The sequence below is a fragment of the Mus musculus genome, chromosome 7 (assembly GCF_000001635.26).
Source record: "Mus musculus strain C57BL/6J chromosome 7, GRCm38.p6 C57BL/6J".
NCBI lineage: Eukaryota > Metazoa > Chordata > Mammalia > Rodentia > Muridae > Mus > Mus musculus.
Window position 1 is genome coordinate 29,254,992 of NC_000073.6, and position 27,823 is coordinate 29,282,814.

General features: G+C 48.1%; 1 protein-coding gene across 3 annotated transcripts; it reads right to left on the reverse strand.

Annotated features, from left to right (window-relative positions):
- Positions 1-1,338: 1,338 nt before the first annotated feature.
- On the reverse strand, positions 1,339-27,068 carry Spint2 (serine protease inhibitor, Kunitz type 2). Of its 3 annotated transcripts, NM_011464.2 has the most exons (7): positions 26,521-26,986; positions 8,604-8,774; positions 5,380-5,439; positions 4,408-4,461; positions 3,436-3,597; positions 3,177-3,215; positions 1,339-1,846 (listed from the first exon to the last, which is right to left on the reverse strand). In NM_011464.2, exons 1-7 carry the CDS (start codon positions 26,624-26,626, stop codon positions 1,680-1,682), a joined length of 759 nt encoding a protein of 252 aa, NP_035594.1. In that variant the 5' UTR covers positions 26,627-26,986; the 3' UTR covers positions 1,339-1,679. The 3 variants fall into 3 exon arrangements, with proteins under 3 accessions (NP_035594.1, NP_001076017.1, XP_017177561.1); NM_001082548.1 differs by lacking the exon at positions 8,604-8,774; XM_017322072.2 differs by lacking the exons at positions 1,339-1,846; positions 3,177-3,215; positions 3,436-3,597; positions 4,408-4,461 and adding an exon at positions 4,469-5,138 and having other exon boundaries at positions 26,521-27,068.
- Positions 27,069-27,823: the final 755 nt, after the last annotated feature.

Consider the following 27,823-nt stretch of genomic DNA (forward strand, 5'->3'; position numbering starts at 1 on the left):
TAAGGGGCAACTGGCTTCATACTGTAAATACAGATATTCTGTGGTACTGGACAAAAAGCAGGGTTCAGTGTTGACAGTGATCTTTTAAAAATGTTATGTGTATGAGTGTTCCGACTGCATGTACATCAACACTTGTGTGCCTGGTGTCCCAGAGACCAGAGAGGGTATTAAACACCCTACAACTGGAGTAACAAACAGATGATTGTGAGCCACCATATGTTGTTGCGCATTGAAATTGGGCCCTTTCCAAGAGCTGTCTGTCTGTCTGAGACAGGGTCTTATAGCCCAGACTGGCCTTGAGATTTTGACCCTGCTTCTGAGGGCTGGGATTACAGGCATGTGCTACCGTGCTCCCTCGCTGAGATACCTGTCTTTCATGAGTCTCTCAACAACTCCATCACTAACGGACTCTCGAGGTCAGAGGGCAGGTGGCAGTGATAGATGGGAGTCTTTCCCAACTCCAGAATCTAAGAGCACCTGTATTCCAGGGAAGCAAGAACTGTGGTTGTGCCCAGGAGAGTGCTCAATGAGTGTTCAGGAGTGTGGCCAGGAATTTCAATGAGTGAAAAAGTGGGCTTGGAGAGACAGCTCAGTGATGAAGGGCACTGGCCGTGGGCTAGAGAGGACCTGGGCTTGTTTTCCAGACCCTACATAGTGGCTCACAACCATCTGTATCTTTTAGATCCCAAGAATCCTATACCTTCTTCTTTTGGCCTCCTTAAGTAACAGGCATATGGCACACAAAGATACCTGCAAACAAAACAGTTATATGCATAAAATAAAAAATAAATCTTAAAAAATTTTGAGGGTTGGCTAAAGTGTGGTAGTGCACATCTTTAATCCCAGTACTTGGGAGGCAGAGGCAGGTGGATCACTGTGAATTTGAGGCCAGCCTGGTCTACAGAGGGAGTTTCAGGACAGCAAGGGCACAGAGAAACTTTGTCTCCAAAACAAAACAAAACGAAACAAACACAATTGTGGCTGCTTGGGCTGCGGTTCTGTTGGTAAAGTGCCTGCCCAGCAGAGCAGCAGCCCTAGGTTCCAGCCTCAATTGGGAATAGTCCAGGTATTGGGTCATACACCTGTAAGGTCAGCACTTAGGAGCTGGCAGCGAGCCCAAGTCATCTCAGCTTCGAAGGCAAGTCAGGTTACCCTGGGACCCCTGTAGGGTATGAAAAAAAAAGCAAAAAACAAACCATACTTTGTGTTTAAACAAACAAACAAACAAATGGAAAGCAAAGACATAACTCCAGAATGACTGAGCAAGTCCTGAGATAACCCTTGGCACCTGTAACTAGTAGTCACAAGAAAACCAAAAACAAAAACAAAAAACCAAACTACATAGTAAGTTTTATTTTAAAAGGCCCACTTTATTAAACACATTCTTTCAGAATCCTGATTTTTTAAAAAACCTTTATCTACTTAAAAAAAAAAAAAACCCACATAAATCAAACAAACAGTGACCGCTACAAGAATGGGGCTCCTTCCTAGTGATGTTAGAGGAGACAGGCGATGGGGAAGGGCAGGGGAGCTGTGGGAGGACAGGGTCAAGAGGAGGCCCTAAGCAGCCCAACAGCACTGGGAAACAAAGACCAAACCCCTAATGATCTCAGACGCAAGCAGTTGCTCTCTTTTTAAACAGCACAAGTTGTCACTCCCGGTTCTGAGCACTGGGGCCTCTACAAGACACAGGTGTTCTTCACCAGCTGCTCCTTGTCATCCGCAGTGCTCCAAACAGTGCGCAGCGCACGCTCCTGCTTTCTGCGAACCACACGGATGAGGCAGACCATAGAGGTTCCCAGGAGGAGGATCAGAACCATGAGGAACAGCCCCACCAGGATCACCGCTGAGGGTAAGAGGGAGCAGGTGAGACATGAAAAACACAGAAATGGGGCCAGCAGGGTGACCCAGAGTGCACAGTAGGCCAAGTGGACTCAGAACAAGGACCAGATGCCTTCTTCAACCTGGGAATCTGGACAGACTGTCTGCCGGGGTAGCCAGTGCAATGCCCCACACACAGAGTGGCTTTTGAACTTTATTTTAAAAATTCTATGTGTATGAGTGTTTTGCCTGCCTGCATGTCTGTGTAACACATAGTGCCTGAAGAGGCCAAAAGAGGGTATTGGATTCACTTAACTAGAGTTAAAAATGGTTGTGAGTCACCATGTAGGTGCTAGGGATGGAATCTGGGCAGTACGTGCCCCTGCCTGCTGAGCTATCTCACCAGCCATATTCTGTTTTTTTGAGATGTGATCTGTAGTGGCCCATGCAGCTGACTCTGACCTTGAAATCCTGAATGGCAAAAGAAAGAGATGAGTCCCGTGTCAGCCTGAGCAGTGCAGTCTGCTAGGTGAGGGTGTACCCTGCAGAGCCAGGAGGGACCCTAGGGTTTCTAGCTGTGGGTGAGCAACAGAAGCTGCCCCACTCATCAGTTAAAATGCCTTCCTACCAGGTGATGCCCCATTTCAGGCATGTGACTCCCTGTGACAACCACCCGGCTCCCTCCCCATGGGCTTATAGGGCATAACTAGCCTTCTGGGGCAATCCCTTGCCCAGCTCCACCCACAGCCAGTCCTCCAGACCTGGGCACCTTTCCAGCCCAGCCTTGAGAACCAGCTTCTACTTCTAGAACAAGACAGACTTGTAGGCCAGGTCTAGGATCCTTCACAGGGAGAAAAGATCAAGAGGCCAAACCAGTGTGGCAGGTCCATAGGGTAGCACTCATCTTCTGAGGAGGCTCAGAAATAAAAGTGTGAGGACACAGGGCCCTCACCATGCAAATGCTACTGTCTTCCTCTTGACACCCCTGTCCATCTTTCACACTCCACAGGAGTTAAATTCCCCCAGGCCTGGAGTTACTGTCAGGCTTGTGTGTGGACTCCACAGGACAGGCCTATCTGCCAGATACTTCCTGTAGCTCAAACACAGTTTGCCTAGGAAATTCCTGATTCAGGCTCAGCTTCTAGTTGTGTATAGTGTTTAATATAGGGCAACTGTCCACACATTCCAAACTGCCTAACCATTTTCATATAAACACAGCCCTCTGCCACCAGGACATTCCAGTGGGGAACAATGTTGTAAACAAGGCAGAAAATACACTGAGCAGAACCTAGTTAGTCCACGAAGGCCAGTGGGAGGGAGGTGGAAGGCAGGTGGAGAAGGCAGAGGCCACTTACCTTTTAGGCCCGGGGTCAGGAAAGGATGCATCTGCTTACCTACAGAGAATGCAAAATGCTACGGTCAATCCCCTATGCTCTCTATCCTCAGAGCTGGGACCAAGGTTGGTCTCCTCTGCCTCCTGAACAACTCTGGAGGCTCTGAGAGCTTGTCATTAAATAGTCTAATGGACATTTCCAAAGGCTTCATCTCAGGGGGAGGGAGAGGAGAAGAGCCTCGAGGGCTCCCATTGTCCAGGGATGGGGTCAGCCGACTTGCCAGAGCAGTGCTGCATGCATGCTTCCTGGGAGAGGTAACTGTTCTTGTTGCCTCTGCACCCGCCGTAGATGAAGCTGATACAGGAATTCTTTTCAGTGTCATAGTACCAGCGAGGGAAGGCTGCGCGGCACGGCCCAGTGACGGCCTTCGGGACACAGTATTCTGGAAGGGAGAACAAGGGAGCCTCAGGAGGACAAATCAGTACGGCCGAGAATAAGCACATGCCCCTCTTCTTTTGTGTGTGTGTGTGTGTGTGTGTGTGTGTGTGCGTGCATGCGTGCGTGTGTGTGCGTGCGTGCGTGCGTCTTGATATGTGTGTTTCAGAGTAGTCTTAAACTCATGGCAATCCTCCTCTCCTGTCTCAACATCTCCTCTGCCCAAATGCTGGGATTTTAGTTGCATACCACTCGTGGTGGGGGAGGGGCTGGCTTCATTTCAGGCCCTTGTTGACAAGCACAATGTGTTATTGTAGCTCATGCAATGCCAGGCACTTTTTCCTCTGATCTGTCCTGGGACCCTCACCTTACATACACATGGGAATTATGTACAGGGCATAGGTCCTACCCACAGCCAGAGCTGGTGAGAATCAGGGTGGCAGGCAAATTCTGTAAGCACATACCCTTTGTTTTTTTCTTTTTCTTTTTGGTTTTTCAAGACAGGGTTTTCTCTGTGCAGTCCTGGCTGTCCTGGAACTCACTTTGTAGACCAGGCTGGCCTCGGACTCAGAAATCCACCTGCCTCTGCCTCCCGAGTGCTGGGATTAAAGGCGTGCGCCACCATGCCCGGCAGCACGTACCTTCTTGACTTCACTCTGCTGGCACATCTGGATTGCCGACAGCCTGCGCTACCCACTGAGGCTCTGAGGTGTAGCTGGAGGTGTAGCTACCTGGCAAGGCCTGAAGGACTTGGTAACAAGCTCCTCCTAGTAAATCCACCCCCAACTGCATAAGGACACAGCTGGTGGAGTTGTACCTTCATAGTTGAAGATCTCAGCAGACAGGTCCTCAGCACTCTGCTTTCTGGGAACTGCAACACAAACATCTGGTTAGGAGGGACACAGGCTAATCGTTCAAGCAGGGCTGACTGTAAAAGGACCCATGGAGAGAGCTCGGGCAGTGCCGCCTTTAAGGGGGTGGACATACCCTTGGTCCTCATGTCCTCTGGAGCACAGGACACACTCAACACTGAACACCCACTGGAGGTGAGTGGGACTCTTGCTACCTCAGGGGTTACTATGGAAACTAATCACAACCATGTGTCTTGAGGTGATCAAGAAGATCGCTGTATTTACTTTCTGAAGTACCCAGAAACTTATTCTACTGGGGCAATTTCATTCAGAAATATGCTAAAAATAAGAGTTACCATGCAGAGTCCTGAACAGTTATCAAGGGCCAAAACCAACCAACCGGGCAGTGCCTAGTGTCACCCCTCACCCATTCTCCCACGGGCTCTGGTGTCAGAGAGGCAGGGCAGGGCCAGACTGTGGTGCATGGACTACCTATTGGGGGGAGGGGTTGTCCCCATCGGAGGTATAGTCTCCTCCCCCTAACCCTGTGGAAGGGCAGGTATTGCTGGCTCTGCTGGGCCCCAAGGGTATAATCACTACTAGCTGGTACAAGGGACCACTCACCCAGGCTCCTGCAGCAGAGTCCCTTAAGCATAAAAGAGGAACAGGGCAGCTACTGACAGCTCTACAAAGCAAACTAACACAAAGCTACAGATGAAGGACAGCAGCAGTTGGCAGAGAACAAAGGACTTCTAGAGAGGGAGGGGGACAGAACCCCAGGGGGGAGGAGAGGGCACAGGAAGGCAGACAGCAGCATAGAGGGAAGGCAGGGTGGCTCTGCAAGCACAAGCCAGCCCTGTTGTTGCTGTGCACTGGAGGCAGAGGGAGGCACCTGACAATTCCCTTCTCAGCTACCACCTGGGTTCTTAGGAACCTACCACTCAGGACAGAAGAGTCGGCTCCATTCCTGTTCCTGGCCATGTCATCAGTGGTGTTCTCTGTGAGGGACAAAGAACAGAAAAGAAAACTATCATCAAGTGGGCCACACATGTCACAACCAACCCTGGTGGAAAGGAAGTTCAGTCCTGGGGCGCATGCGGGTGGGCGGGCATGGCAAGCTTTTTACTTAGAAAGGAGGGACTGGGACCGCCTGGGGACTCAGCGCAAGAAGCAAAATGACTTTGCACTGTCAGGGCTCCCAGGGCCATGTGTCCTGTTTAAAATAGAGGTGGAGTTATGACTTTTGGTTTTGTTTTTCGAGACAGGGTTTCTCTGTGTAGCCCTGGCTGTCCTGGAACTCACTCTGTAGACCAGGCTGGCCTCAAACTCAGAAATCGGCCTGCCTCTGCCTCCCAAATGCTAGGATTAAAGGCATGTGCCACCACCCCCAGCACATTATGACATTTTTAACTCTATCGGAAAATGATTTTGTGTGCATTTGTGCATGGGTATGTCAGAGCACACGTGGAGGTGAGGGGAGAGGTTTCAAGAGTCCACTCCCTCTTCCTTCTACCATGTTGGTCCCTGGAGTTAATCCAGGTGTTGTTCCTTGGCCTTTACCTCCCCTCCTACCCCCGCCCCCCCCCCCCCCCAGCCTTCTCACTATCCTCATCTGAACACAGATCTTAAGCAGAGAGAGGTGAATGGAGATGCTTAGACACAGCCATGGGTGGTTGTGTCTTTCTCAAGGAGATCACCTCTACATTTTGGGGAGGGGATTATTTATTTAAAAAATGTGTGTGTGTGCGCCTGTATGAGCATGAGTTTGTGTATACCATCTGCCTGCAGAGACTGGAAGAAGCCAAACAAGGGATTTTAGGAACTGGGTAGTTGTGAGCTGCCTGACAGGTTGCTAGGAACTGGACCCTGGTCCTCTGTAAGAGCAGTAAGCAGTCTTAACTGCTAGGTGGTCTCTCCAGATCCTTATTTTGACTTTTTGAGACAGAATTCTTTCCACCCCGCTACTCAGGCTAGTCTGGAACTGTATAGCCCAAATTTGTATAAGCCCAGACTTGTAGAAATCCTTCTGTAGGAGGATTATATTCTGAAGGTGGCATCCCAGCCAGTCTGTATTTATTTACCTACAATTTTCAAAGGCATAAAACAGTCCAAATGTATTTAATATCGCAGAACTGCAGTTAAAATGGCTGAGATGACACGGTAGGCATGAGAACACACCTACAGTCAACTACTTCGAAGGCTGAGGCAAGGCGGTCAAAGCAGCCAGCCTGGGTCACAACAGGGCGGAGTGGAGCAACAAATAAAGACTTCAAAATGGTCAGGTTTTGTTGTTGCTTGCTTGTTAGGTTTTTGTTCTGATTTATTTTTTGTTTTAAGAGACAGGGCGTCTCTGTGTAGTCCTGGCTATCCTGAAGCTCGTTCTGTAGACCATTAGGCTGGCCTCTAACCCACAGAGATCGACCTGCCTCTCTCCCTGAGTGCTGGGATTTAAGGCATGACCACCACTATCTGACAAAATGGCCAGGTTTTTTTGTTGTTTTATTTTGGATTGTTGATGATTTTTTTGGACACTTTTGGACACATCTTCCTACATTGTCTAGGTTGGCCTCTTAATTCCTGGAACCAACCTGCCTCGACTTCTCAGCTTTGCAGCTGGAACTATAATTGAGTAAGACAGTGCCTGACATCCCATTCTGTCTCCAGCACAAATTGAGGTAGTGGGGCAGGCCTGATGTCACTCAGCAGTCACCTCATCCAGGTCCCTCAGTCTTCCTCTGCCGTAATCAAGCCACTTCCTGGCCACTCACTAGAAGGTTGCATAGTTTTAGACAGTCTGGGCCCCCTAGGAGGATCCAGTTTCCATTATAAATTAATCAACTGGCACAACACACACCTTCATTCTTATTTGGCCTCCTTCAGAACTTGCTTGCCTAGAAAATAGGCCGGCAGGACTTCAGGGATCAGTGGCACGGGCAGTTTTCAGCTTGTGTTACATGAGAGTGCCAGGAGACGACAGACAAGCAAATGCCCACTGAAACCTTCCAAGCTCTTGCAGCTGGGGTCCAGTTCTAACCCACGTCCAGGGAGATATTGACTGCATTACGCCCACCAATTCCTGCTCATGTCCTTAGCACTTTAGGGGAGCAAACAACATTTCCAAGCTGTCGCCTCCACAACGGAGAGGAAAGCACACGGAAGCAACATTCTCTCTACTCAGATTCCTGACATGCCAGTTGCCACCCTGAGGACTGGCCTGCACGGACTGAAATCATACCCTAGCTAGGAACCTTTAAAATTAGCACTTGAGAGTTTGGGACCAGTGTCCCAAAAGAGGCAGAGGCAAGGAAGACAAGGAGGGTAAGACTCAGACTATGCAGTAAAGAAAAAACAGAAAGAAAAGCATGGACTAATACACCAAATTACAACCAATTCTGTCTGTCCATCCGCATCCCACCCCCAGTTTCTCCCAATTCCTCAGACAAGCAAACTTAGGCGCTTCACCCCACTGCAGGAGACCAGTCACTGCCTGAGGCCACTGCTGACCTGCCTTCACAGTCTCACGATGCCTTCTCATCTCTGAATGCAGAGCTCAAATCCAGAAAGTGAGGATAGAAAACCATGAACACCATTACCTATGAGGGACTGGGGCTCAACACAGAACCAGTCACAGCTTAAGTCAACAGGCAAATCTGCAAACCAGGAAGGGTGGCACAAAAGCGTTGTGGGTAACTCAGCCTTGGCCTTGGGAACAGCAGAGAGGGGTCAGAACTCAGGCTCTACTGGGCCTTCAGGTTTCTTTGCACTGAAAGGGCCAATGCTACCTTCAAGAGTAGAGATGGATGGATTTCACGGCACAAACTCCAGTGTTGACTCCTAACATAGCTCTGAGAGCCTTTCAGGTCACTTGTCTCAGAGGATGCCCGAGGAACCAGGGCCTGTAGAGTGTGCAGAGGCCAGTCCTCTTGGGGTGGGCTGGCTTAGTGCTTGCACTCAGGAGGAGGGGGACAGAGGAGGCCAGGTAATAGGCTTGACTCTTTTTGGTAAGAAGTAGGGAGCCTGTAGTGAAACCAGTGTGGCCACAGGAACCAGCACACTAGTTCTGCTTCTACTTTTGATTCTTACCCCATCCCGGGTTCTGACAGAAGTAGTACACATCCCAACAATGAGCCCTAAGTATCTAATTCTCACACTGCAGTCTTACCAGTGACACCAGCACACTTGTCAAGACACTCCTCCTTGCTCTGGTAGTTATTGCCATTGCCTTCACAGCCTCCATAAACAAATGGCTGGCAGGACCCATCAGTGATATTGTACCACCACCTGGGGATGGAAGCCCGGCATTTCCCCACTACCTTCGAAACTCCACAAGACTCTGAAACAAAACAGAACCCATGTGGGTTGATGGGGACAATCCCAGGGTCAAAAAACACACATACTCTGTAGGAGGAAGTTCAAGCTGTTCAAGCTATTCCAAAAGGGAAGCAAAGTGTTCTGGGCCTGCCAGCTCCTCTAGACCTGTTCCCAGAGAGTCCTGATGCTGTCTTCCTTGTATGGAAAGAAAACATCACCTGGTAACAACATCCAAAGCACCTGACACAGCTGCAGGTGGCTTCTGCCCTTGACTCTTACCAGAAGCGCCCAGGTGAGGGAGTGGCTCGGCAGAGCACTTGCCAGGTGTGTGCCAGGCCCTGGATTCCAGGCCCTACACACTCTCCCACAAAGACTATCGGTACACACACCAACACTCAAATCCAAGAACTTCAGAGACCAGCTTCCTAACTCTAAAGGGCAACCCAGCTCATGGACCTGGGTTCCAGAGAGTCCTAAGGCTTCCCCCCACTCCAAAGGAAAAAAACACCAACCATGGAATTCTAGTTGGACACATTTGCCATCAGTGAAAGAGGCTGGCTGGTCAGGGGGCCGTGGACAGGACAAGGAAATCACCTGAACCAGGAGTCATTCTGGAGGGCCCGTGTTTTCCTCTGCAGTGGCACACTGTCCTCCCAACCCCAAACTGAGGGCCAATCCGAATGAGCACCCAAATGTCAGCTCTCAAGCGCAACTGTTCCAGAGCTTGGTCACAGGTAGTCCTTGCTACTCTCCAGCTTGCTCATGTCTAGTTTATTCTACTACTGGAGGTAATCTTGGGAATTGCAAAGGGCAGGATTTGTATTTCTGTTGTTATGATGGGCATGGAACCAGATGTTCTCAAACACCATCTAAACTCACAACACATTTCTACTGTGTGAAACAAAAACTTTCCCATATATGCCAGTACATCTCAAGTAAATAACAAAAAAAGGAAAATTCCAGGACCAACGAGATGGCTCAGTGGGTAAAAGTGCTTGCTGCATAAACCTGATGACCCCAGTTCAAAACCTGGACCCCACCCCCACCCCACCCAAAAGGCTGGATGCAGTGGCATACTGGATCCCTCTCAGCCCTCCTCTAGCACTGGCTTATACATGCTTGCTGCCACACCTGGCTTTCATGTGAGCACCAGGGATGCAACTGCAGGTCCTCATGCTTGTGGCTTGAACCACCTCCCCAGCCAGGCTCATAGCAGACCTGTAATCCTGTTACTTGGAGGATAGACCAGAGGGATGGAAAGTTCAAGGCCAGCCTGAGGAATTTATTAAGAGCCTATCTTAAAACAACAAAACAAAACAAAACCAAAAAGAGCTGGTGACACCTAACTCGTCAGTAATGAAATTGCCTATTAAGTGTAAGGCCCAAGGCATCTCAGTAAAAAAGAAAAAAGAACCAGCTGGCATACACCTGCAACAGGAACTCTGACAACGCACCAAAGATTACAAACCACTGGTGGATCAACAATGTCCAGAGCAAACACACAAAACAGAATCCTTTGGTTTTTATTTGGCTCAACCTACACACAGCCAGACAGCCAGACGAGGCAACACTGCTCCCAACAAGACAAGATGAAGAGATCCCTCAGGACCTAGTCAGCATCTCTACTGAAAACAGGAAGGGACCCAGTACTATAGAAGCCTTGCTGAGCTGAGTCCTAGAGTCACCAACAGCTACTGTGCAGGGCTAGGGCAATGTATGGTGCACAGCCATAATCCCACTCCTGGGAGGTAGAAGCTGGAAGAATTTTAAGACTGACCTCACTGAGCAACACAGTGAATTCCAGGTTAGTCTGGCTAGAGTTGTCTTTAAACACACACACACACACACACACACACACACACACACACACACACACCAAAAACAAAACCAACCAGAACACTGAGCGGATGGTTCAGCTGAAGACAACTCCATTCCTAAACGTGTCCTCCTTCCTGGGACCTCAAGCGCTAAGACAAGCTTGAGAGCACACACGCACACAGATACATGTTAAATAAACCCCTACCACCGCTACCACCTTCACAATGAAACAGAATCACACAGTAACACCCTTTACTTCCACACAGGGCACTGGAGCGTGAAGAGACCTACACTCGCACTGATCTGCTCAGAGCCCAGGTTCTGGGACAAGGGCTCTTCTGAGCAGCCAAGGGGGAATGCTGAACTGACACCCACAGGCAGTGGCAAGACACAAAACAGGGCTGCTTGGAAGCTAACATAAGCTGGACTCTCTATCTCAATCTGAGGAGTCATAAAGGCAAACTCCCCTCATCAGAAACCTCTGCTTTCAGTTACAGGGTCACCCACAGTAACATGCCAATCATACCAGCCAAGGCTGATGGGATGTGGCTCGACATCATTTCACCATTAAAAGGGCTTTCACTGTTAAATAAACCAGACTAAAGAACGATGTGGCTGGGTGCTGTACTCAGAAGGCAGAAGCAGGTCAATCCTGAGGTTAAGGCCAGTCTGCTCTACACAGCCAGTGCCAGCCCAGCACTGAGACCCTAGCTACAAAGAGAAAGAAATGTTATTGGTCTGAGTACTTCAGGTAACCGTGAAAGGCACGTACACCCCGTCTCTCTTCCAACGCTGAGGAAAGTCCCAGGGCCTAGAGCCTATCCATGAGCTACACAGCAGCCGCAGGTCCTACTGCACATGTACACAGGCCATGACACAATTTGGGGGGACAGGGTCTCAAATGTTGGGATTACAGACACGTCTGACCTAAAGTACAAAATCATTTCTACTGCTTCTAAAACAGGTAAGAAAACAGGGAGGCTGGGCAGACAGGTGGTCACACATTCTATACAACCCCAGAATTGGGAGGTAGGTACAAGAGGATTAGATCACCTCAAACTGGAACCTAGCCCAGTCTACTCAAGCCCAGTTACAGGGTAGCCAGAGGAACGGAGCAAGACTCACTGTCTTGCTTTTATTTTTTTTTTTTTTTTTTTTTTTTTTTTAAAGATTTATTTTATTATTTCATGTAAATACACTGTAGCTGTCTTCACACACTCCAGAAGAGGGAGTCAGATCTTGTTACGGATGGTTGTGAGCCACCATGTGGTTGCTGGGATTTGAACTCTGGACCTTTGGAAGAACAGTCGGGTGCTCTTACCCACTGAGCCATCTCACCAGCCCACTGTCTTGCTTTTATGTCTCCTACCTCTCTCCCCCATGAAAACTGAAGGGAGCACACCCTAATTTGGCAGGCATTGCTATAAAACTGTAGACCAACGTCTGGGAATGTTGTCAAGAAGAAACAGGTTTCTCTGGTTCTCGGGTCACTAGTTTTAACCAAAACAATCTGCCAATGGTTCAATGACTTCACCCTGCTTTGACAAAGGGAAAGACTTGGTGAAAGACTTCTCCCTCCCCCTTCCCTCTCTCCAGGTGCTGAAGACAGCATACCATAACAGGGACTGCCCGAGGCAGGCCAGGATGGAGTCACCTCAGAAGCCCAAAGCAGCACCTTGTGTAAAAGGGCAGCAGACACCTCTCTCCAGGGGACCCACCATCAGAAATAAGGGACTGTCCGCAGTAGGGCATTGACTAGGATGGGGACATCTAAGTAGCCCGAGGCAGCTCTTTGTAAGGAACACTTGTTCCCATACCTCCTAACCTTAGCCCTGGTCAACGGCTATATAGACTTTATTTGTATATGACTATCTTTAAATTGGCCTTTGTGTACGTAATTATTCTATTGTATCTGACTTTCCTATTCCCTTCTCCCTCTGCTCTGGGGAATTCTGTGGAACTAGATGTTCCTTGATATAATGATTTTTTTAAAAAGATATTTATTTATTTATTGTCTGTAAGCACAACACTGTAGCTGTCTTCAGACACTCTAGAAGAGGCAGTCTAGAAGAGCAGTCCACCAGCCCGATATAATGATTCTGAAACAATTAAAAATTGAGGAATACGGGGCTGGAAAGATGGCTCAGCGGTTAAAAGCACTGACTGCTCTTCCAGAAGTCCTGAGTTCAATTCCCAGCAGCCACATGGTGGCTCACAACCATCCGTAATGGGGTCTGATGCCCTCTACTGGTGTGTCTGAAGAGAGCAATGGTGGTGTACTCATATGCATAAAATAAATAAATCTTTTTAAAAACTTGAGGCATAGGGGCGCTGCACAGTCCTAATGCCCAGGTGCATGCTGTGTGCTCTCATCCTGGAAACAATGTAATAACTACACAATGGTAGTTTCAAATTAACATTTGACTTGCAAAGAAAGTTTAAAGAAATTATGCTCAAAAATATTAGAACATGAAACAGAGCCAACATTGGGACCTTGAGAAAAGAAAAAGTTATTGAAGTTATGAAGTAAGTTTTGCACAACATTTGAGAGTGGTTCCTGGATAAACAAGTAGAGAATGCATAAAATTATCAGTAAAATGAAGTCAAAACACTGGGACTCTTAGGAGAGTCATTGTGTGTAATATACAGCAGCAGAAAGCTGGCAGAACTGCCGAGGGAAGGGTTAACCTGATTCCTCTGGCTGCTGCCTGGCAGTTTTGCACACGTCTTTATCATTAGAGTTTCACAAGAAAATGCACGTAGCTGACCTCAGAGCTCTGAAGTATAAGTCAAAAGTTAAAGTTTAGCCAGGCGTGGTGGCGCACGCCTTTAATTCCAGCACTTGGGAGGCAGAGGCAGGTGGATTTCTGAGTTCGAGGCCAGCCTGGTCTACAGAGTGAGTTCCAGGACAGCCAGGACTATATGGAGAAACCCTGTCTCGAAAAACCAAAAAAAAAAAAAAAAGTTAAAGTTTAAATAATGATAAGTTTGCAATTATTATTTTGGCCACAGGCCTGGGGATTGGAATGCTTGAAACCTTGTAGGACAACTGGAACTCTTGATTCTTTATGGGATGTGGTTATCCTTTTGAATTTGATTTGGCACTGGTTGTACAATGTCTTCTTTTTTTACCTGCTTTTGGAGTAAAAATAAAAGACTGGGGCAAGTTAAAGGCAAGAGAGTGAGGTGTGCATGGGGTAAATATAAAGTGTGTGGAGAGTGAGTGAGTGAGTGAAGGGAATATGGCGAGTGTGTGTGTGAGAAGTGTGTATGTGGAAGAAGAAAAAGAACACACAGAGTGAGTGGGTGAGCGTGGGAAAGGGAACGAACGAGAGAGCAAAAGTACATACAGCTTCAAGCTACAAGACAGAGAGAGGGAAGCTTAAAAAATTGCCTCAGTTTGTACCCAAAAAGTTGTCTGCCTGTGTTTATTATGCACCTTCCAGACAGATATCCCTGCTTCCAGTTGAGAACTCCAAGCCTGTGTCAAGGCTGGACCCTGATAGACAGGGTCTCTCTCTCTCTCTGTGCAGCTTTCCTGGCTTCCTGGCTTGTGGACTAGGCTAGTATTGATCTCTCAGCCTCCTAAGAGCTGTCACCTTAACAAGGTCTTCACAGAAAGTTCAGGCTCCTAAGCATTAGCAATCCGATTAAACAGACAGACCAGATTATTTTTCACAGCTGTGAGTACTTATAACGAAAGCAGTTTAGGAATATTTCAAACTGCTGAAAGGCAGAGGAAATACAGTGCATCACTTCCTAGCCCTACCCCATGGTTCTGAAGGGTGAGCCAGGTCTCCCATGTGCCTCTCTACCTTGCTCATCTTCCATCTGCTCTCTCCACCAAGTTCACAACCATGTGGATCCTGATGTTTTCTTTCTTGATAAAACAGGGTTTTATGCAGTCAAAGTTGGTCTTGAACTTGCTATGCAGCTATGGATAGCTTTGAAGGAATGATCCTCCTGCCTCCCAGTTTTTTCTTTTCTGAGGCAGGGTCTTACACTGCAGCCCAAACTGGCTTTGACCTTAGGCTGAGATTACAAGTGTGCACCTCATACACCCAGCTTCTTTCATGTCTGTTTTTATATCCATTTGGTTTACTCTTGCAAGATGATGCATTCAGGTAATGAAACCCAGGGTGTGTATGGCAAATGCTCTACTACTGAGCTACATCCCCAACTCCCAAATTTACTTTTAAAACACAATTTCTTAGGGTTCTGCTTGACCCCTATTTGATAGTTGCTACACAGTCAAACTTTGGCTCAAAACAAAAGAAATTGGGCTAGAGAGATGGCTCAGCAGTTAAAAGCACTGATTGCTCTTCCAGAGGTCCTGAGTTCAATTCTCAGCAACCACATGGTAGCTCACAACCATCTATAATGGGATCACTCTTCTAGTGTGTCTGAAGACAGCTACAGTAGTACTCGTATAAATAAAAATAAATAAATATTAAAAGAAAAACCAAAAACAAAAATTCAAAACAAACGTGCGGTCTTGTCTCAGTCAACGGCCTGCTAGATTACAGGTGTGCATGATCACACCCCACTCACTATTGAGCCTGAGGGTGCTTTAAACTGAAGCTCACCATCTGCTAGCTATACACACAAAGATCAAAAAATTCTTGTTATGCTCCAGTGGAAACCTGACTTGCAGGATAGTGTGAGGTCATGAAAAGCAATCTTATACATATGATCTTTAATGTTTGTTAAATTGCCACAATTATAATCGTAGCACTTAGGAGAGAGCAGGCCAATATGGCCTACACACTGAGAGCCTGTCTCAAAACAAATGATCAGAACAACAAAATAATTTGGTTACAAAGGTAAAAACAGGTATTTACATAGCACACTCCAGTTTGTTTGTGTGCGACCTAGTCTTACCGAGTAGCCCATGCTGACCCTGGCCTTACTATGCAGACCAGGCAGGCCTTGAGCTCAGAAATGTGCCTGCTTCTGCCTCACCACCTGCTGGGATTAAAGCTGTGCACCGCCATGCCCAGCCATAGATAGTTTAATATTGAAAACTGAAAGTGCTTCGTTTCTTCCTCCAAGTAACAGAACTTCTTGTATTCTCACCACACTTCAATGACACAGCACAGGCCTCCTCAGCTGGCCTTTTCTAACCTAAACCACATCTAAGACTTAACCGTGTCTCCTACAGTGTCCAGCACTTGATATGAGGTGGCCATGGTGGCACATACCTCCAATCCCAGCACCTAGCACTCAGGCGTAGATGCATGTGGATCTTGAGGCTTATATTGAGACTATATCTAAAAAAAAACAAAAACAAACAAAACCAACCCCTCCCTCCTATAGGATTTCACACGGAGGCAGCTCCACCTTACTGGTTTCCATGAAACCTTTACAAGCTCTGATGTATGGCCACAGCCTCTAATGGCAGCACCAACATGACCAGTTCTTCCAGTAGTGTAGAACATCACTCCCAAGGTCAATACCTTCTTGCTTGGGTACATTTTTTCCCCCTGCGGTTCTGTTACTGTAAGTAAGCTACCACATAAGCTATCACTCACTCTGCTGTGTGCATTAGCCAAGTGGCCATGAACAGTGCGGGCAACTCAGCAGGCACCACCAGGTAGCTCCCACAGCCACCTCCCCCACGGCCAGCAGCTGGTTACCACTATTTTACCCACAGCACTCTCAGGGAGTCAGTCCTGGAGGCTCTCATATGAACCCTACTGCAGAACCTCAGATTACTGAGTGAAACTGGTAATGAAATCTGGGCACGTGGAAAACTTAAAACTGCCTTTGCCAAGACTTTGTAGATCACATGGTCTCTGGCAGTTGCTATCATGATAATCAAAAGGTGTCACAGACCGTGTGAGGAGACAGCTGCACTACAGCAAATGCTTATATGTAGTAAAATCAAATTTCATATAATTCCCAAATCACAACCTAGTGTTCCCTGGATTCTGTTCAACTATTCAAAATCAAACTGATGAATATAGTGGCACACCTTAGGGGTGGAGGCAGGCATTGTTACAAAGTGCAATTTGGGGCTGCGAATGTGGTCTAGTGGGTAAAGGCATTTGCCTTGAAAGCCTGAAGACCTGGGTTTGATCCCTACAGCCCACAGTGGAAGGAGAGACCTGACTCTTCCGCGTGCATGACGGTACGCTGGTGCCTGCCCCCACTCACGGACATCATGTCAAAAACACAATAATCAATTAAAACTTTCACTCTCTTCTTTGAGTGTTTAGAAAACATCACTCACCACCCTGACATACCACAGCCTGCCAAGTAAGAACCCATAACCCAGACTTGAAGATTTGCATAACACACATTCCTCATCAGTTTATCCTCTGCCAGAAAGTCTAGGCAGTGTACAAAGTGCTCTTCTCATTAAAGCTGCTTAGAACGCTTAAGGGTAAGGCCAAAGGCAATCAGGTTATAGCTACAAAGATCTTCAGATAGTGTGAGGTCCACAAGCTGTCACACTAGCAAATGCAAAAACAGATCCAAACTGGGCACGGTGGTGCACAGCTTTAACCCAGCCCACAGAAGCAAAGGCAGGTAGATGGCTCTCCAATTCCAGCCCAGGCCAGCCACAGCAGCGTGTGGAGAAGGAAGAGGATGGGGAAGGAAAGCAGAGGGGAGATGAGACAAGGAAAAGGCAATTGCTCAGAGCTGGGAACTGTTGTAACACCCACACAGGGCTGGAGGCTCAGATTTATAGGCGCTGAAGTCTCAGCAACACATCTGTTTGTGCTGGCAAGCAAAACAACCAGAGGCATCCAGATAAGGGAATACTCCAAGCTGTTAAAAATAGACATGTATGTACCAGGGGAGGATAAAAATTGTCCAAGACAGAGGATGGAGGAGAGTGGTTTTGTTTTGTTGAAGTTTTACAAATGCAGTCCTGGAACTTGCTGTGCGGATCTGACTGACAGAAAACACTCAGAGATCCCCTGCCTCTGCCTTTTGATACCACTGGGATTGGGGGTGCTTTTTTTTCTTTTGGTTTTTTTCGAGACAGGGTTTCTCTGTGTAGCCCTGGCTATCCTGGAACTCACTCTGTAGACCAGGCTGGCCTCGAACTCAGAAATCCGCCTGCCTCTGCCTTCCAAGTGCTGGGATTAAAGGCGTGCGCCACCACCGCCCGGCTAGAGATACTTTTAAAGACTGTGCTAAGATGGAGGGGAGTGTGGATTACCCCCACTCAGGATAAACGTGGCCCACCAAGTGGGGATGTATGTTTGCCCTCCACACATCTGCAATTAGGCAGAAGCCCTTAGACTTACATGGATAGGGAAATGAATAATAATTCATAGGGTTTATAATAAGCTCTTCGAATTTGTAAGGTACAAAGGAAACCACCAAAGGGAGTGCACAGTAGCAATCACTTAGCAGAAGTACCTAACAGACTGCAGAGCACCCAGAGCCTGGAGATGAAGCTGTGCATCCTCTGAGTAGCTAGTTTCCTGGCAGTGACTCTGGCCTCCTCCTGTTTATTTCCTCACTCATAGAAACAGTAACACAACACACATGCAGGGGGCTGGGGGATGAGCAGAGGCTGTGGGTAAGGGCTCTTACCACCAAGCCTGACACCTCGAATCTATTCCCAAGACCCAGTTATTGGAAGGAGGGAATTGACTCCTAAGGGCTTTTCTCTGTCATAAACTCACATGTGAGCACATGTATATCCACACCCATAAATAAAAATGTAATAAAAAGTTTAACAGGGGCTAGAAAGATAGCTCCATGGTTTAGATCACTGGCTACTCTTTCACAGGACCCAGGTTTGATTCTTAGTACCCACATGGTGGCTCACAACCATCTGTAACTCCAGTTCCAGGGGCTCTAACAGCAACTGCCTGCCTGCCTCCAGGGCAACAGACTTGCATGCAGGCAAAACACCCACACCATAAGCTATAAACAAATTTTAAAAGTTTAAGTCTAACGGAATAAACTTTTAAAATATTTCCAGTATTGAACCACTGGGGCACACGGCAGCTCTTTATAGTGTTTGAGGGAGGGCCTCATGAAGTTGTGCAGGCTGGCCTTCAAGTTCCTCTACAGCCAAGGCCTTAATGCTTTGACTCCCCTGCCTCTGCATCCCTGGTAGTTAGGGTTACAGCCCTGTACCAGTAGGCCTGGACTAACAGCCTCACATTCTTTGGTACGACAAGCCCACTTTCTCTGATTTAAGCCTGGCTAAAACAAGCAAACATCAGGCAGACAGGAGCCGTGAGGGCAATGAGAGAGGCTGAGGAAGACAATCACTGCACCTTACCAGCTCAACGGCAGCAAGGGCAACACAGCAGAATGTGAACTCAAAACACAAAGCCCACAGTTTTCAGGAGCTCTGAGAATAAAGCAAAGACCTGACTATGAAATTGTTTTGACCTTTTGTGTTCCTAAGGACATTATAAATATAACTAGGCCCAAGTGGAGACAAAGGCCTGTCTGTGATTTATACCTGTTTGGATCAAGTAAGTATGGAAGTGTTTCTTGGCAAGTTTATTTACAAGCACTGGTCTAGGACCTTCCTTCGACTCAGCTTCCAGCTCTGGAATAAATACACCGTTAATATTTTATTCCTTGGTTGGAAACCAGGACTCATGTAATACAGGCTAGCCTCAAACTCCACTGCTATGTAGCAGAGGATACCCTTCAAATCTTTCTTAGTCCCCCCACCCCATTGCCCAGAGTGCTGGGATCATAGGCCAGAGCAACCACAGCTGGTTTGCAAGTGTCAAGGATGAAACCCAGGGCTTTAAGCATTCAGGGCAAGCATTGTACACAACTGAGCCGTGTCCACTCACAGCCCCACCATCAACCTGAGGCTATCCTGGCAAAGTAGAAAGTCAGCCTTCTCTGCAGAGACCCCGAGATGCTCTGCTCCCATTCCCTGCCCATTCACTGCTGCAAAGCAGAGTACAGAGAACTTAGGTGCTGTGAAGATAAGTCATAGATGTTTAAAACAGCCGGGGGTAAGGTGGAAGGGGATGCAGCCTAGTGACTCCAATACTCTGAGGCCAAGCCAGGACTACTGCTATTTGGAGAAGAAACTTAACAAAGTAGGTGATAGACAGGGAAAGATAAAGAAAGCAGCCGAGGCTGACAGGACAGAACTGTAAGAGCCACCACTCTCCTTGACAACAGCAACGACTCTAGGGACCTGAGCCCTGTCTACACCATGACACTTTGGTACAGGGATTCAGAGGAAACATTTGGAGGCAGACAGTGAGAGAACTAGGGAAGGAAGAAACCTGGACTCCAGCTAGTGCCTGGTCATCTGGTGTGTTTTGCCTAAAAACAAAACAAAAAAACAAGAGAACATTTTCTGTTGTGGTTGTTTGACTCAGGGTCTCATGTAGCTGAGGAGGGCCTCAAATTCCTGACCCTTCTGCCTCAGCTTCCAGAAAAGGGATTTCAGACCTTTATCACCACAGATACTGGACAAGAAGACAGTCAGGGTTATGTTTTAAAAACATCTGGGCAGAGGTAGTGCATGTCTTTGATTCCCAACACCCAGGAGGCAGAGACAGGTAGATCTCTTGAGTTGGAGGTCAGACTGTAGAGTGAGTTCCAGGGCAGTTAGGGCTACTCAGGGAAACCCTGACTCCGAACAATACAGACAACATTCCTGCTCTTGAGACTCATGTATATCAAGCTAGTCTGGTAGTCCATGTAGTAGAGGATAGCCTCCACCATGCCTGGCCTTGTGCTGTTTTGGTTTTGGTTTTTTGAGAAGGGTCTCACAATGCTGCCCAGGGCTTGTCTCAGACTTTTGGACCCAGGTGACCCTCTTGTCTCCCAAAATAGTATTTTAATTCACAAGTTCAAAAGTTGCCATAACTTTTTTTTTTAAACTAGATTCTTTTTTTTTTTTTTTAAAGATTTCTTTATTTATTGTATATGAGTACACTGTCACTGTTCCAGACACAACAGAAGAAGGCATTGGATCCAATTACAGATGGTTGTGAGCCACCATGTGGTTGCTGGGAATTGAACTCAGGACCTCTGAAAGAGCAGTCAGTGCTCTTAACCCCTGAGCCATCTCTCCAGCCCCGCCATACACTTTATATTGTATCCTCTTCTCACTGTGTAGTCTTGGCTGGCCTGGAACTCCCTTTGCAGAGCAAGCAGGCTGCCAACTCTGAGAGTCACTGTCCCTGCCTCCTACGTGCTACGAGTAAAGGCATGTAAGGAAAGGCATACCCCGCTCTTTGCCTTACAGTGGTTGACAAAGCCACTTAGTTTGTGGTTAGCTAAATAGCTGATATCTCATTGCTTACTTTCAGTACAAAGCCTACTAACTACCCATCTCCCCTAGGCACTGGTGTCTGGAATGTATCATTATTAGGAGTAACTCAATATTTATGGGTATTTATGAGCAAAGAACATTTATAATGACAAATCCAACCTAAATTACAAGGGTCATAAAATTTTGACCTTTTAGGTATAAAATATTTAGATGTAAAAGTTACATTTCATAAGCTATCAGCTGAATACAAACAACTGCTCACACCCACTGTTGCTACATATTCACCACTAAAACATGAGCCTGCCCTACTGTGATAGCTTGCTAGAGAAGCAGCCATTTCTAAGACCTCCTTCCCTCCCTGTGGCACAAGCGTGAGTTCACTGTGTGCATCATGCTTGTGTGTAGCAGTCAGGTCTCACACACGTGTGTTCAATTTTTCTTTTTTTGCAGGCTATCTATCCCTGACAGGCTGGCCTGGAGTTTAAGAGATCCATATGCCCCTGCCTCCTAGTGTTGAAATTAAAAGCCCAGACCACCATGGCAAACCCCTCCACCTTATATTTTGAGACAGGGGCTCTCACTGAATGGACAGTTTTTACCAACTCCCCTAGTCTGGCTGCCTCGCCCTGCTATGACCACAGGCCTCCCCTGTAACACCTGGCTTCTGACATGTGTGCTGGGGAGGTCTCATGCTTGCACAGCAAGGTCTTTACTGACTCAGCTGGCTCCCTAGCCTATTTGTTCAGGGTTCTATTTGGAAACCTAAACTGATGCCTAGCACTTAGTAGGTACTTGTAAGTATATGTTAGCTAAATTAATAAGCATTTCAAACAGTACTGCCCAAAAGCGGGACAACTCCCTCTTCAATGTGCCCAGCTGATACCAAGTCCAGATGCACCTCAGTGCCTAGCTGCTATGCTGACCACCAGGGTCACACTAACCACGCAAGGAAGGAAAAGAGCCGGGAACTAATGGTGTGCTCAGTGGAGATTGGTGAAAAGTATGCCTTGCAGTTTAGGTGTTGGGGAAGCTGTAATTAACCCAAGATGCTTAAAAGTCAGTGGCGGCTCAGGAATGAGCGTAGCTGGGCTCAGCTCCAATGGAAATTCCCAAGAACTACAAAGGAAGCCAGATTAAGGAACCATTAACTCTGATGCCCCGGGCACAGCTAACAGTTACTGCAGAAGGAACTTAACAACTCATGACTCAAAGGGATTTCCAACTTGGGAAAATTGTTACCTTACCTTGTAATAATGATCAAAATTACATTATTTCAGCTAAGGTAGTTGGCACAAGCCTGTAATGGCAGCTATTTAGGAGGCTGAAGTAGAAGATCCCAAGGGCAAAGCCTACCTGGGCTACAGAAGGAATTCAAGGCCAACCCAGGCAACTGTGAATCCATCTCAATATAGAATAGTCAGGCAGGCATGCTGCCTACCTACAACAGGAGTTCAAGGTCACTCTTGAGTATGTATGTGAGGCTAGTCTAGGTTAGATACAAGACACTGCTTCAAGATAACAAATTTAAGAAGTACACAAAAAAGCCGGGCGGTGGTGGTGCACGCCTTTAATCCCAGCACTTGGGAGGCAGAGGCAGGCGGATTTCTGAGTTTGAGGCTAGCCTGGTCTACAGAGTGAGTTCCAACACAGCCAGGGCTACACAGAGAAACCCTGTCTCGAAAAACTAACAACAACAACAACAAAAAGTACACAAAATGCTTGCCTTGCATGTGTGAGACCCTAAGTTAAATCCCTAGCTGTAAAACAAAACAAACAAACAAACAAACAAAAAAAATACACACACAAGAAAAAAACAAAGAAAATTCAGGGCCCTTTAAATACCAGGGACCTGAGCGAGCATTTTGGTAAAGCAGCTTTTCCATTTAAGGAAGTAATATGCTGGAGATCCGGCCATATCCCAAGACATGCAGGGCAGGCAGGCGTATGATGGGAATATGTAATCAGAGACTTGGGAAGTGTATCCTGTTTCACAAAGGTTCTTGGCTTTGGCCCATGGGTGCTGTGTGTGAAAACAGGCCTGTATTCTGCTCAGGTTCTATCAGACGCTCACACTGTCAGTTAATGCCCCCAAATTAAACACCTTAACATTACAAATCTCCAACTTTGGAAATCATACATTATTGCAGGTTATGACAGCCTTCTGGGGTGAGTCTCCATGGATCAGCGTTCCCTTGGTTGCCTGCCTTTCACATATAACCAACGGGCCACCTTTCTCACTGCCCTCAGCTACCAAGCCTGGCAATGTCAGATCACAGAACCTCAATCACACCCATGCACAGCCCTCAACAGCCTGCTGTCTCTACTTCCACCCAACTCTCACACCCTTTCATTTCTTCAATCTCCTTTCTGAACCTAAAAAAAAAAAAAAAAAAAGCCAAGATGGAGGTGCACACCTTTAATCCTAGCACTTGGAAGGCAGGGGTAGGTAGATCTGGGTCTGATGCCAGCCTGGTCTACAGAGTTCCAAGACAGCACAGAGAAACCCTGATTCAAAAAACAAAACACAAAAACCAGAAAGAATAAATTTAGTAAAAAAAAAAAAAAAAAAAAATTAAGATTTTATGTCTCAGGATTTTGCCTGTGTGCATATATCAAAACCTTGTACACACCTGATTCCTGAGAAAATCAAGAGGACATGGAACCAAGGATATGAATGGTTATGAGCCATCATGTGCTTAGTGGGAACTGAACCTGGATCCTCTGCAACAACCCTGAGCCATCTCTCCAGTCCCTATGAGCCTTCATGATACCTTTCTCAGCCGGGCATGGTGGCACACGCCTTCAATCCCAGGGAGGTAGAGGCAGTCGGATTTCTGAGTTCGAGGCCAGCCTGGTCTACAGAGTGAGTTCCAGGATAGCCAGGGCTACACAGAGAAACCCTGTCTCGGGGAAGAAAAAAAAAACCTTTCTCTAACAAGAACCTAGACCCGTGTTGGGATTGGTTCTAATGCTTTGTCTTATTTTGGCTACCAAAAGGTCCGCTAGCACGTAAGAATCCAGGAAAGTGGCCCAAGAGGTTGGATCTGAGGTAGCAGAGATGAAATATAGATTTTAAAGATATTAATTCAGGAATATCGGAGGTGGGTGTTTGTTAGTCTCAGGGAGGATTAGAAATATGCACCCGGGCTAGAGAGATAGCTCAGCAGTTAAGAGCACTGACTGCTCTTCCAGAGGTCTTGAGTTCAAATCCCAGAAACCACATGGTGGTTCACAACCATCTGTGATGAGATCTGATGCCCTCTTCTGGTGTGCCTGAACATAGCTACAGTGTATAATAAATCTTTATATATATGCGTGTATAAATTTTGCCAGCAGTGGTGGCACAAGCCTTTAATCCCAGAACTTGGGAGACAAGAGGCAGGCAGATTTCTGAGTTGAAGGCCAGCCTGGTCTACAGAGTTCCAGGACAGCCAGGGCTATACTGAAAAAAATCCTGAGAGAGTGGGAGAGGACCATCATCTAGCTAGTCAAAACATCAAAATTTGTGTGTGTGTTTCACTCTCAGAGGGCTCTGGCAGGTAGCTGGAAGAGTGACCCACAGGGAGCCAAAGTGGTTTAAATAAACTCACCACTACATCCCTGCTTCTAGACCCCTCTCCCTTCAACTCCCCCAAACCTCAAGGCAAAAAGATGTCATCAAGAGTAGAAGGTTCACTGCCTGCCACCTGCCATCTGCTGACCCACATCTGCTCCTCTCCACAGTCTTTATCTAGGCTGGGTTTACTTGTGGGGAGTTCCATTCAGACAAAGGAGCCTTGTTCTCTGTCTACCCTCCAATGACCTTGTCTTCCACATCACCTCAGTCTAACATGAACATTTACATTTCTTCAGGACCCCAGTGTCCTCACCTAGGCTCAGGGTCCACTCTATCTAATTTTCTAAGTCTTTCCTTCCAGAACCTCAACTGTAACAATCTGCTGACCATACCTGCCACCTTCCCACTGCCCCTCAGCTACTGGTGAAGATAAGAATCTATGAGCGGCCTTTTATAATCACTCCTGTCCAAGTTCCTCCACTTCCTTTGGTAGCACTATACAGCTAGAATGTGCCAGAGACATGCCTTTGTTTGCTGAGAAAAACCAGACACCCATCCAACCCAAAAAAAAAAAAAAAAAACCCAAAACCTATCAAAACTGGTGCCTCTGACAAAGCTGTTGAAGCTTTCAAACAAAGAGCCCTTGATATAAGTGAGGGCAGCAGTTCACCAGCCTGAAGGCCGGCGTACTTCAAAAAGGTCGGTAAGTCTAGTCCGTTCAGAAGGACACGGCCTAGCCAATCACTTTGTGTGACCTTCCAAAGGCCTATGATGTCACCACCACATCAGGCCGGTTCTAGGCTCAGACAACGCAAGAGCTTAGAAAAGCCATATCCACAGCCACAGGCCAGGTAACTTATAGACACAAGGCAACCTGGAGTCTGGCTATACTACAATGGTCAACCTCTGCACTTCTGACTCTGGATCACCAGGGCTGAGCCTCTCCCACCGGCCTGTGGCATTCTCCATAACTCTTGTTGTTGCCCTAGTCTTAGACACAGGAATAGACCATTCCTCAGAAGCTACCACACTCCCTGCTTTCTCTTTCACCAAATAGGTTGCCCACTAAGGACTTGGGCCTCGTGGCTGTGTCCACTTCTCCCCTTCCTGACTTCTGTTCCAGCCTTGGGGTGGGGGTGGGGTCTTTTCCTTGATCACAATCAATTTTACTCTAGACCCTCACTACTCCCTCCCACTACCTGGGACACTGGTCCCAAGGTCTTAGTATGGCTGCCACCTACTCATTCAATTGTTAGGATAGGTGCCACCCTCCTTAGAGTACTTCCTGAGTTAAGTACCCTTCACCATCTTCTATCACTGTTCTTATCCCGCTGTCTTCTAGTCACCGCTAGTCATTTAATCTTTGGCGAGTACTCTGCACGTTAAGTGTTCGCTCCCACTGGAATCCAAGCTCTGCGAATTCAGGAACCTGTCTAGTCTTGAGTCAGCCACGACCACCATTCTTACAGACCCTCAGCGGGGACTCAATTAAGTTTGCTCAATCAATGAATTCTTTCAAAAGAGATCTTTTCAAAGCTGGCTAGTGGTTGTCTGAAGCAGTTAAAAGTTGTAACGACTCCTAAAGACGCAAACCCCAGCTGCTGGGTGCCAATACTACACTCGGAGAACAGACGTTCCTGCATTGGCAGGCACCTTGGCAAAGCTCCTCCCTTCTACCAACCGCTGCTTCTCTTCTTCCTCGGGAGATCATGGGGCTGTTGCCATATGTGATATCAACAGGTGTCCGAAGTGCGTTTTCCCTGTACCCAAAGCGGCCAACAGGTCTCCCGAACAAATTTCCACCTCTGAGGCTTGAATGCGCCCCCCACCCCCACCCCAAGTCCCCGTCCCCACCCCGGGCTTTCTTTGGCCAAGCAATTTCCGCTTCGTTGAGCTCCTCACCCACTTCCAGTGCCACGCCTTCCTGGGTCAATACACCTCATCTCCCTCCCTTCCTCCTTCCTTCTGGAAGGGACACTTTGCTAACCCTTACGCCCCCGCGCTCGCGAGGCTCCTACCCTTCCTAGCCCGCCACCTGCAGGTCTGGCTCCACCGCCCATCCTCCCCAACCCCAAGGAGCCTGCGATCACTCTGCGCACCGAGTACCCCCACTTTCGCTGCGGCCTCCTCTATCCCCTGCTCCCGGATCCCCCGCCTGGCCCTCACCGTGGACGTCTAGTTCTCGGCTGGCCACCTGGGCCCCGGAGAGGAGCAGCGAAGCTACCAAGGCGAGGAGCGCCCGGCCCCGCCGCAGCTCACAAAGCTGCGCCATGACCTGCTGCCAGCGCCGCGCGCCAGGCCTCGAGCCGCCGGCCGTTGGGGTGTGGGGGTGGGGTCTCGCGAGCAGGTGCGGGAAAGCCCACGGCCGCGCACGCGCACTGCAGGTCCGCGGGCTCAGGTGCGGCTTCGCCCCGGAGTAGGACTTCGAGGCGCCCGGGTCCCCGGAAGCCCTTTTTTCTGGCTTTTGGCGCGTGCGACGCCTTAGTTGCCTCCCAACACGGTCCCTGGACTCGCGCGGCAACACTCTGCGACTCTTCCCCAGACTGTGAAAGCCTCCACCCGTCCGAGGAGTACTACGGCGAATGGCGGACGCAGGGACACAAGAGAAGGTGGCACCCAGGCTGGGGGTGGGGCGCACCTGGCGGGGCGGGGCAGATGCGGCGCAAGCGCGGAGGGCCCCGCACCTGGCTCTGCGGCCTGCACCTGGCACCGCCCCCGGCTCCTGGGAGGAGGCGTGGTTGGCATTGACCCCGCCCCAGCCGGACCTTGCGGGAGGCGTGGGTCTGTTGGCCACGACGTCCTTGCGCCTTCGTGCTTGCGCTGTGACTATGGCGAGAGAAACTTTTCGGAAACCTGTGGCTGTCTGCCCGCTCTGCTTTAGCGTTCCTTTAGGTGTGAGAGATATATCCTGCCTAAATTCCTCGTTCTCTGTGCCATAAACAAATGTCCCGGATTGAGCAGTGGCCAGGCCAGCTTGGCCTGTGTGTCGTCAAACAGGATCAGCCCGTAGTAGTGATGCGGAAGCAGAGGGAAGAGTGATCAGGAATGTGATGGTGAAATCCTACAGTTGAGTGAGCAGGGGTTGGGACAGTGAAAATCAGGGCATGATCAGAGCCCAGTTTCCTATTCAGTGCGACTGCCAGTTAGGCAGGGCACTGTCTGGAAAGAGGTGACAAGTCCTTAAAACTGCAGGTTTCTCTGGACCCCGTACAGGAAGACAAATACAAATATATAGAGGTGTTAGGGTGACGATCAGAAGCTTGCAAAGGATGAACAGACCTGAAAGGGGGAGGGACACGGGGACTGGACTAGGTACAACACCCAAAGGAGACTTACAAACCACTACCACAGAACCAGGGTGGGCTTCTGGAAAGAAGCTCCATTTAAACTGGATGAATGGAGGAGGGCTGACAGAGGAAGTAGAAGGCCGTTAGCAGAAGAATTAATGATCTCGTTATCATTGAAAATA

What these genes read in the sequence shown, in the direction of transcription:
- Spint2 (NM_011464.2), bottom strand. Translation starts at nt 26,626, where the DNA reads ATGGCGCAGCTTTGTGAGCTGCGGCGGGGCCGGGCGCTCCTCGCCTTG. An exon ending in CAAGTGTGCTGGTGTCACTG is followed by an intron (nt 5,440 to 8,603) that starts GTAAGACTGCAG and finishes TGTCCCTCACAG; the next exon opens with AGAACACCACTGATGACATG. An exon ending in TGAGATCTTCAACTATGAAG is followed by an intron (nt 3,598 to 4,407) that starts GTACAACTCCAC and finishes TCTCCCTTCCAG; the next exon opens with AATACTGTGTCCCGAAGGCC.